This window comes from Euprymna scolopes, chromosome 10 (genome assembly GCF_053919585.1).
Source record: "Euprymna scolopes isolate OS-2025 chromosome 10, ASM5391958v1, whole genome shotgun sequence".
Taxonomy (NCBI): Eukaryota; Metazoa; Mollusca; class Cephalopoda; order Sepiida; family Sepiolidae; genus Euprymna; species Euprymna scolopes.
The window spans coordinates 4,787,319-4,799,646 of NC_136491.1; the positions used below are offsets into that span (position 1 = coordinate 4,787,319).

Consider the following 12,328-nt stretch of genomic DNA (forward strand, 5'->3'; position numbering starts at 1 on the left):
AATGCATAACAAACAATAAACAATTCTCCAACTATTCAATATCCGTTAAGTTGTTTGAACCGTAACCGTCAAGTATAAACTTCTAGCCGTCGGTTAGACTCCAACACAACTTCAGACGTAATATTATGAAAAAAAAACACGTTGAGGACGTGTAGCCGTAATCTCATTTCACTTACACTATTAAAATGGCTCAGTTCATTTCAAACTTTCCCACCGTATCTTGCTTTACTAACTGTTAAAAATACTTCTCTGTCACCAGTTTTCAAGAATCATGGCGAATAAACTGATCCATCTAATTATCGCCTCAAATTTTTCCCTCTTTTCGCTAAAGTCTTTGAGTTCTTAATCAATGAAGCACTAATTCAACACTTCATTGACACTAGATTTCTTTCAAACCGACAGCATGGATTTAAGCAAGCCTGTTTTACACCATTTATTTTAATTGTAATATTTGAACGTATATATGACACAGCGGATAAAGCCGGGTAGACAAAGGAAACAGAAGTAGACATATGCCAGTCTTTTGAATCTTTTCATAAAATTTGAATTATATGGCATTACTTGTGAAATACTTAGTATAACCAACTTTTACTTAGATAATAGAAAAATCAAGTTAGTTTTCGATTACCATACGTCAAAATAACATGATATAAATGTGCCACACGAGGCAATTATATTATTCGTCACATTCATAAACAACCGGTCCTGAATATGACTTTAAACTATATCCGATGGTGAGGTCCAATTTGATGGGATTTGGGGAGTGTTGAGCCACCCTTTAATTGCCACGAGTGGTAGTACCTGTTAGGGTCCAAAAAATGGGTTTAATGGAAATCGGCTTGAAAAAAAAAACAAATATATTCTATTAATAATTTTTTCTTCAAAATCACGGGATTCGGCATTACATGACCTGAAAAGGGTTGATATGCTGTGAAACAAAAACAAGCAACCCCACCATACATAACTTACCTCATATGATTGTCTTCGAGATAGGTAAATTTGCTGATGACATCAGACTCATAGCAGACACGAGAGGAAAACGGATGAACACATAACTAAGAAAATAGTTGAAGTAGGAGAAACCCCAGTCTCTAGTGAAATAAGAGTTTAAATAGATGGTAACATTCAATATTGCTAGTACTAAGCTTTTCGGCTTTCGTAAGTATAAAATAACTGGATTGTCATGATTAATAGAACTCTACTTGTAAGCTCATGGTTTAAACTCCTCGGCGTAATATTTATAGATGCAATAATTAGAGCAAATAAATTGGGAGCATTTCTGCGCCCCAAATTTAATCACACCTGTGGATATCCGGTATATATATATATATATATATATATTTATATATATATATATATATATATATATATATATATATATATATGTACAAGCCCACCATTTACCCATGCATAGAGTATTATAGCGCTATACGGGCAGGTTCATCTGCCCCTAGTCTCTCGATTATAGGCAGGAATAAAAATGTGTTATCAACACGAAACAAACAAGCACAAAACTGTCGCATCGATAACATGTTACATCCTTGAAAGAATTTTAATTGAATGCGCTCCGACGTACCTGGAGAACTTGAGTCACTCGACAAAAATAATAAGCGGCAAAATCCTTCGAAAAAATTCGATCTAAAAATAGTTTTTCCCTTTTATAGATGACAAAAATATCATGTAAAATCGCTGAAAATGATCTCTATTTTTGCTTATTTTAAAACTAAACATTAATCAGGATTGACTTTTTGAAGGCATTCATGGTAAAGCCCAAATACCAGCTGACGTGATATTGTAAACAAACACAGAAGAAATTTGATAGACGCAATTGTCATTTTCATTTTTTTTATTTTATATATTTTTACAAATTTGTCGACCAGGCAAATTATTCCCCCTAATGTATAATAGTCAATACAGGATTGGCCCTATAAAAATATATACACAGTCTGCATAAATTAAAATATCATGTTTAAGTGTACCGTACTTTGGGGTAATTGCTCTAACTTGCTAAAAGTTCTCTTTTTGGCAACCAGGCAGATAAAGACACTTTTTTTTTAGTTGGCGCAATTACCTCCGGATTTGGCGCAATTACCGAAAAGTATGTCAAGCTAGTTGCCGTACAAAATTTATGTTTTTAATATTTTGGTTAAAAATGACATAAGTCTTTTCATTAAATATGGATTCGCAATAACCAGAGACAACACGAATGCGAAGACTTAGAAAAGGTCCATGCAGACCTTGATCGTGAATTATGTTAACCTATTTAAAAGAAGTACTTTCTCTTACTTAAATTTGCTTAAATTTTGTTGATTCGCAAGTTAGACGTCATACATTACAATTCTAAACGAATGTTTTTCGAAAATTTTATTGCAAGTCATTACATTTTGATGTTTCCAAATGGGATCATCGGCTTATTTGAGGTTAAAAAATCTAATAATTTCTTTTTATTTGTTGTTGTATTCTAGACACAATCTTCGAGGTACCACGTGAGAGACCTTCTTGTGTGTGTAATGTAGACCGACTTTCGTTCAGTAAACATGGTTTCATTGGGAGTAGATCGTATTTCCCATCATTTGGTCAGATTCCGTTTATGAAATTTCAGATTGTTGTACCTGAAACATATTTTTTACACCATAAGCAAAGATAATTTAAAACAACGGTAGTATTTTATGATATAAACATTTTGCAAATACTAAAGATAGGATAAATTATGCCAATTAACTGTGATATTATGAGAAACAGTTTACATGTGATTGGACATTTTAGGTTGCACAAAGTTTGCGACAATGCTTCCGATAATACTAGCATCGACCTTGTGACGACGACTCCAAAATTGAAGATTACTGTCAGCTGAAACTATGTTAGGAATGCTGAAATTTACTGGGTTTGTTTTACTTCGTACCTTATGCTGATGAGGAAAGATGCTCCTAAAAGATTCCAGCTGAGAGATTCGTTTTTCCGAGTAAAAAAAAAATCGAAATGCCATTACTTACATTGAATGAGAAGCGTTTATCAGTTTGTCCCATTGCCACTTTTTCCCAATGATAAATGGGCGTATGTTGTTTAGTTATCCACAACCAGTTAAAAACTGCAAGCAGCTTTTGACCCAATGATCCATGTTTGGCTCCAGAAAATTTACTTGTATATAGTATTGAAGGTTTATCTATGTTCTGAACAGAAGACCCACTTTTTAAATCCAAATCCGATTGGTTTCCCTCTCATGAACGTCTTACATGAATGACATACAAAATAAAGAACTATTTGCTCGTCAATAATGAATTTCATATTTGTCGAAAGTAAGTTTCAGCGACGAAAGCAAGTTTAATAGACTATGAAGTGATAGTAGGCAGTACGTCCGTCAAAAGAAGGACAAAGAATTTAATCCTAGGTGTACAGTTTCAATACTCAAAGTTGGTGGATGTTCAGTACCTTAAATATAATATAATTTTGACATCAGGAGTGTAAACCACAGCTCTACTAAAACGTTTATAAACTTCCAACTTATTTTAATTTCTCTATATATTTTCTTCGAATAGGGAGAAAAAAATCGCAAAAATATCCAAGTTGTATACAGGTGGTAACTAACCAGTGATATAACTACAAACATGTTTAATCTATTCAAAAGCACCAACATCTGAAAAAAATCCCCATTAACCTGATAATCTAATATAAAGTATCCCAGTGAAAAATCGGAAAAATTCATATGGTGGTTAAAATCATGGCTTTGGAAATTTTTTGCCTCTAATATCATTGTTAATAAATAAAACACTTCAAGTGATTCGTAATAAATAGTGGGGTACGGATAGACAATGTTCTCAAAAAGGAATATCGACTTTAAACAGATTAACCGTATTTTTTTATGAGTAATATAATAATAACTTTAACTTTAACTGCAATGTCTAAATTAAGAAAAAAAAAACAATTGCTTAGACCATGTATTCAAAACGTTGCTCAGAAAAGGAAATAGGAGAAATCGTCAGGCTTATATATATATATAGACAGTTGTTCCTTTGTTATTTATTTTTTCTAAAATCCGATTGCTGCATCGGAAAGGCCAGTTAAAAATACATAATATACTTTGTTATTTTCTTTAATTTAATCCCTTTTTTTAGAATTTATTAGACAAAATTTAACTTTTATTTTACCGTGCCAATAAATATGATCATCACTATATATATATATATATATATATATATATATATATATATATATATATATATATATATATATATATATATATATTAATAACTTGCTATATATATATATATATATATATATATATATATATTAATAGGGAATACAAACAATCTATATTATAATGAAAAGGTCTATTTACTTGTCACAATATGTTTCGTTTGTTATGGATATTTAAACGTTTGGCTGTTGGAATTTTAAGTCAACACATTGCATGTGAAAAGTATATAATTACTTAGGTTTCAAAGGCAAATCAAGTTACATGCATAAGTTTTCACGATTTTTTTATCTTTTCAGAGTGTTTTTTTCTTTCAAAAAAAGTTGTGTACAACCCATTACTGTAACGAAAGGCAAGATAAGTTACTATTACATATGAAATTAAACTATTTGTACAATATGAGAAAGCAAACACAAGTCGTAAAACAATGTAATTTTAATTAATTAAATTAGTGTTTTTAGTAGCTACCTGGAAGCCCGCTGATTTATTTTTTAATGTAAACATTTATTTATTTTATTTATTATATTTTTCGAGAAGGTTGTGGATCATTTTAGTTTTAAAAACAAAGAAAAAGTTTTAAAATACACGTTAAATACACTTGGCTAAATAATTCGTTCATATTGATGGCCCTATTCAGTAAGCATGAATAAACATTGGAGCAGTAAATTATGATGCTGAATTATGACACTCAATAAACAGTATGTATTTCATAAAATTGTGCTCAATTCCTCACATTTAACGGGTGCGTTCAATAGCGCAGTAGACAATATGAAACTTTGCCGATATTAAATTCAAATTTACTCATTGTCTAAATACAACTAGTATATATTATAATATAATTTTATTCTTATTAAGTTATAATGGATTGAAAAGTGCTCAATACACTTGATAAAATGTAGATAAAAGTTAAGAGAAATAGAGAAACAATTGAAAAAAAAACAGTAGAAAAAAGTAGGAAAGACATATTTGATCAAATGCTTTTGTGATTAACATTTTTGATGTTTTCTATCAGATTTAACAATTTTTTTAATAGTTAAATTTTCAACAAAATAAATTTTCAACCAAATAAATTTTCAACCAAATACATTTTCAACTAAATAAATTTTCAACCAAATAAATTTTCAACTAAATAAATTTTCAGCCAAATACATTTTCAACTAAATAAATTTTCAGCCAAATACATTTTTAACTAAATAAATTTTCAACCAAATAAATGTTCAACCAAATAAATGTTCAATCAAATAAATTTTCAACCAAATAAATGTCCAACCAAATAAATTTTCAACCAAATAAATTTTCAACTAAATAAATTTTCAACCAAATAAATTTTCAACTAAATAAATTTTCAGCCAAATACATTTTCAACTAAATAAATTTTCAGCCAAATACATTTTCAACTAAATAAATTTTCAACCAAATAAATTTTCAACCAAATAAATTTTCAACCAAATAAATTTTCAATTAAATAAATTTTCAACTAAATAAATTTTCAACCAAATACATTTTCAACTAAATAAATTCTCAACTAAATAAATGTTCAACTAAATAAATTTTCAGCCAAATACATTTTCAACTAAATAAATTTTCAACCAAATAAATTTTCAACTAAATAAATTTTCAACTAAATAAATTTTCAACTAAATACATTTTGAACTAAATACATTTGCAACTAAATAAATTTTCAGCCAAATACATTTTCAACTAAATAAATTTTCAACTAAATAAATTTTCAACTAAATAAATTTTCAATTAAATAAATTTTCAACTAAATAAATTTTCAGCCAAATACATTTTCAACTAAATAAATTTTCAACCAAATAAATTTTCAACAACTATGCAGAAACAACCATAGAATAATTAAGTAAACTATAATTTTTAGAAACGTTATAAAAATGAAACAATTAAGTAAAATATAATCTTCAGAAAAGGTTATAAAATTTTGAACATAATTTTTTGCAAGGTATGGAAATTGTCTTGGGTATATTTTATCGTGAATATTTTGTTGCACTATTTAAACAATGTAAGCTTAAAAGTATATATCTATATTTTAATTGATTTATAATAGGTAGATTCAATTTTTCCAAGTGCCAAATAATGTACATAACATAAAATTCTAGGTAATTTCTGGCTTCAATCTCAATTAAATTTTTTAATTTCCTTTGTAAAGTTTATAAACTTGCATTTTGAAGATTAATAAATCGCAAAAAAAGACCTTGTACTTTAATATGTACAGTTTATAAAAACACACTGTTTAACAATTATAAGAAAATGTTTTGAATGAGGAAGGAGCATAATTTTTTCATATTTACGCTCACTGGCAAATCTATTCTGCCTGTATTAACTGTAATTATAACGTTATCATGTTGTCACGTGTGTTTAATTTGCATGTACTTCCTTATTTGCATGTCAGTTAATTTACCACACGCGTTCATTTACATAAAGTATTTATTTTAGTACCGAATAGTTATTACATTCATTGCATTATTTTTCAGTAATAATACATATATGTGTGGTTTCTGTTCTTAATACTATTGCTGATATTGTACATGTATATATTAATTGGCATTAAATATGTTTTATTCTATCCAAACAATTTTGTCTTTACTCTTATTTTTTCAGAGTAGAAAACATCGTGATTTCATTGGAGATCTACCAGAGCATTTGGCAAAAATGATTCTTACTTATCTTTCAGCAAAAACTCTCGCACTTATTTGCCAGGTACGTACTGCCATTATTCATCTATTTGTTCATCTACTAATATTATATACATACATATATATATATATATATATATATATATATATATGTGTGTGTGTGTGTGTGTGTGTGTGTGTATGTGTGTATCCATACATAAATATATCTATATATCTATATATTGGTATATTTAGGTATCATTTTTTCATTCAAGAAAATATTATTAAATGAAAACGAGGCACTTTGCTTATGTATTTATTTTTAAAAATTTTCGTTTTTCCGTAAAATCTTTTTTGTATAAAAATACAAAAATTAATAAAAGTTCCAAAGTTGTTGATATCACGAGCGCTTTCGATTCGTCCACGAATCATCATGAGATGTTGAAGCAAAAGTCCGAATAAGCGAAAATGAGAATAAAGTAAAACTAAAATATACAGTAAATGTCGATAAGTTAAAATATATAAAGTCGATATATATATATGTATACATAATCTTGGAAGATCTAAACCTTATTTTTTTTAATGTTTGTGATCACTCGTGAGAAAACTAGAGAAGTCAGTGAGTAATTAATTAACCTGCAATCACTGCGCATATATATATATATATATATATATATATATATATATATATGTATATATATATAGTAATTTATGAAATATATATATGGCGATTAAGCTACACTGAATATTCTGCGTTTCATCCAACTATAGGATGCGTCAGGCTTATGCGCGGATTCTGTTGTTGCTTCTTGTTTTTATATATGTTGAGGAGTTCTAGTTGGCCAATCAGCTTTCTAGTATCCACCGCGCCCCTTCCTATCAGCCAATGGGCATGCTTTTTATCAAACAAAGGATCTGTTTTAGAACTAGGTTAGTGGTTTTAGGTAGACGTTCTCCTTTTTTTTATACATATAAATATACCTATGTGTACACACATACACGCACATATATATACATATATATATATATATATATATACATATATGTGTGTGTGATCGTTTATGTATATTCATGTTTATTTAATTTATTTATTTGTTTGTTTTCTATTGTTATTGTTAGTTTTAAAGCTATTTTGTATCGCTATCCTAGAGTAAGTTTTATTTTGTTTGCTATTTCCCGCCTACAGTTTAATAGATTTTTAGGTTCTTTAAAGTACAGGATAGAAAATTTTCCATGGATGCATAATAATAATAATAATAATAATAATAATAATAATAATAATAATAATAATAATATTATTATTATTATTATTATTATTATTATTTTTATTATTATTATTTTTATTATTATTATTATTATTATTATTATTATTATTATTATTATTATTATTATTATTATGATTATTATTATGATTATTATTATTATTATTATTATTAATTATTATTATTATTGTTATTATTATTATTATTATTATTATTATTATTATTATTATTATTATTATTATTATTATTTCTTCTGCTAGTGTTGGTTTTATTTCTGTCATGGTGTCTACTTTTTATTGTTTATTTTTGTATATTTTGTTATCTTACAGTTGTTGCGAAAATTTAGAGATGATAATTAAGGCACATAATAACAAAATACTAAATGAAAACAATGTTAACAACAACAAAATAAACAATAAAAAAGTAGACACCATGACAGAAATAAAACCAACACTAGCAGAAATAATAATAATAATAATAATAATAATAATAATAACAAACCAACCCCGGACAAGAATAACCATACCATAAATAAAAATACTAATAACGAACAAGATAAATGCAATTGTAGACACAACACACTTTGCCCAGTTCAAAATAAATGTCTAACAAAAAGCGTAGTTTATCAAGTAACAATATTTGCGAAAGAAAATCCGAATAACAAAAAATATTACAAAGGCATTACTTCCTTAGATTTCAAAAACCCGATACTATGACCACAAAAGCACATTCAAAAATAAAAAAACACTGTATAAAAACAACACTAGCGAATAAATACTGGGAACTCAAAGAAAGCGGACATTCGCCGGTAGTCGAATGGAAAATAATGAGACAAGCTACCACATGCAGACATTTAGACGACCCATGTAAATTATGCCTCCATGAAAAATGTTCTAACCTGTACTTTAAAGAACCTCAAAATCTATTAAACTGTAGGCGGGAAATAGCAAACAACTGTGTTCACAAAATAAAACTTACTCTAGGATAGCGATATAAAATAGCTTTAAAACCAACAATAACAATAGAAAACAAACAAATAAATAAATTAAATAAGCATGGATATACATAAACGATCACACACATATATGTATATATATGTATATATATATATATGTATATATATATATATGTGCATGTATGTGTGTACACATAGGTATATTTATATGTATAAATAAGAAGGAGAACGTTTAAACAGATCCTTTGTTTGATAAAAAGCATGCCCATTGGCTGATAGGAAGGGGGCGGTTGATACTAGAAAGCTGATTGGCCAACTAGAAATCCTCAACATATATAAAAACAAGGAGCAACCACAGAATCCGCGCATAATCCTGACGAATCCTATAGTTGGATGAAACGCAGCATATTCAGTTTAGCTTAATCGCCATATATATTTCATAAATTACTAACTAGCTCTACCTACGTATTGAGCATTTTGAAATAAATACTTAGAGTTTACGCATAAATCTATACTTTCGTATATTAAATTTATGTGAATAAATTAAGTAGTTATATATATATATATATATATATATATTATAGCTTCACGCATATCATCCATACCCGTATGTATGTTTATTTCTTTAAAATTCGTGTGATTAAGTAATTCTAAGATCGAAAATGTTAGTTGAGATAGGTATGTGAAGGAATTGGAGCTGGGATTAGTTTTCATGAATTAAGAAAAACTTAGTTTACTAACTCAGTTAAATCTTTAAAAAAAAAGCATAAAATATTCACGATAAGTAAAGTTTGCTCACTATTTACTCGTCGCATCGCCCTCTTTCTTTTTCTCGTTTCCTCTCCAGCTACGAAGTATTATTAAAGAAGATACACTTAATTTTGTTCGTAACAGTGGATTATGATCTAATGTTTAACACTTTGTTTATAGGAGAGCATTATAAACAGCACGAATGATAGCACATACACATTACTAACTTACTTCTCCTTCATTCCCCTAAAATTCTGATTTAAAAAACATCAAAATGTAATCAGAACAAAATGTAAAATTTGCACAATTCCATCGAAATTTGAATAGGGGTTTCTTAAAATATACCTTTATAGTTAGCAGGAAATTGATTTAACAGATTTCTATATTTAACATCTTACCTATAAGTTATGTTCAAAACGTTAAATGAGAGAATAAAGTCTACAATAGTATAAATAATGTTATAGTGGATGTATATTTTATTTCGAATTTCAAATGTTATAAAATGCAATACATAACAAGTAATAATTACAATATTTACGTAATTACGAAGTAAAAACTATAGTGATTATAGAGAAGCCTTAAATTGTTATACATTTACAACTAAAAAATAAATTTCTAGTCTTGATTTAAAATATTTAAAAAAATCATAATTCATTGGCTATTTTTAATTTTTTCGCTAGGAAGCAATCAGACCTAAAATTGATTATAAACTTACTATGCCGAAATATTTTAAAATATCGTGTCAAATTTTATTTCCAATAATGCACTTGAAAGTTTGCACATTTAAAAACCTATTGCTAATCATAAACAAGTGTTAATTCTGTGGAAATACTAAAACAGATTTTCATAAATAAAAAGAAAAATATACACCGACGGAAACGAATATGTGCATACTGATCACGTGTTAGAGGATTAAATTGCCATCAAACAAAGGAAAGCAACATTAGTTTTCAATTACGAAGAAAAGCATTTAGTGAAAACAAATTACTATTTGCAAGAGTGTCGTTGAAAAATATATGCAATGTAATAATAACCAAATAATAAAAAAGAGGTTCATGTTTATATTAATTTGTTCCGTTTTATTTTTTATATACGAGTTATACGATCAATCTGATATCAATTAAAGAAATAAACAGATTGTCATAAACTAACGTATTATAACATGTAATGTTCATTATAGTATTTCATGAGTAGTCAAACAGTGCTATAAAAATAATAGTTTTAGATATAACTGTTATCGGCTATGAAGGTGATGGTGACTTAGTTGTAATCGACTGTGACAAGCGATCTTGGTGTAACAAGTCCTAATCCAGTTCATACCACAAAAATAACTCCAATGTTTTTTCCAAAAATAATTATGACAAGAAAATATTGAAATCCATACTAACAATAAATATTTAGATTCATAAAATATGATGATTATGGTCGGCTATGAACATTTAGTTTCTGTTGGTGTTTTTAAGCTTGTAACGAAGAGTTTTCTTAGTTATAAGCATTTGTAATAAAGAGAAAACAATCTCTTCGAGATGAGTAGCAATATATACAGAACCGCCACAAAGAAAGTCCGCACTTGCCATTTGTTTCAAATACCGCAAATTGAAGCAAAATTGAAAGTAACTGTTTAAACAATCTATACTTTATTTGAGTCGCCTTTTATTTCGTTATCATTTCATATTTGAATTTTAATTGAAGTAACCTAGTGTTCATGTCAGTTTTAAAAAATAGCTTCAAATGGAGAAGACAAAAAGAAACTCCGCGGCAACAAATGAGCTTAAAACATCCACTTACTACTTGTTAGCATCTCTAATCGTAACTGTTGTTGTTCCTAGGTTATAGAACCTAACATTTAGTTTAAATACCTCATTGCTCTCTTAGTGATTTTCAGGCGTTCATTAATCTCCACCTTTCTGGTTTATCCAATCGAGAAATCGGCCACAGATAGAAATGTGATAAGATAACGGTGCGAATGATTGTGCAAAAGCACCAAAACACCGGAAGTGTTCGTGATGTTCAAAAATCTGATGGTCGTCGAGTGACTTCTCACGGCGAAGACAATGCTATCAAGATCTGCAGTTTCAGAAACAGATTTTAAATGACTCTCCAAATCCAACAACAGTGTAATCTTGGTTAAAAGTGATCTCTTTATACAGTTAAGAACAGATTGAAATAATTTCATTTGCAAGGCTGTGATCTAAGACGCAAGCCAATGATTTCTGTAAAGAAAAGGAAGCGCTATCTGGCTTAGTCAAATTCAATGAAGATCATCATTTTTTATATTGGTCGAAAGTGACTTTTAGCGGCGAAATCAAGTTCAATGGACTAAACAGTGATGGTAGACAGTACGTCGATCAAAGGATGAGGAAATTTATCCTAGGAACATGTTTCAATAGTGCAAGTTGGTAAAGGCTTAGTTTTAGCGGTGGGCGTTATAAGAGCCAATGGTCCAGGGCCTTTAGCTCGCTTGCAAGGTCGAATTAATTCGTCTAAGTACATGACTTAGCATTTTCTACCCTACATTGGTCGGAATATGGAAGCT

The 12,328-nt window shown here is 28.4% G+C and overlaps 1 protein-coding gene across 1 annotated transcript in view; it reads left to right on the plus strand.

The window, feature by feature from the left end:
- LOC145286399 (uncharacterized) overlaps window positions 1-12,328 on the plus strand; it is a 682,462-nt gene that overhangs the window by 175,181 nt on the left and 494,953 nt on the right. The window contains exon 5 of the mRNA XM_080135324.1: window positions 6,812-6,910. Coding sequence (XP_079991450.1) covers window positions 6,812-6,910 — 99 coding nt within the window. The remainder of the gene's footprint in view (window positions 1-6,811; window positions 6,911-12,328) is intronic.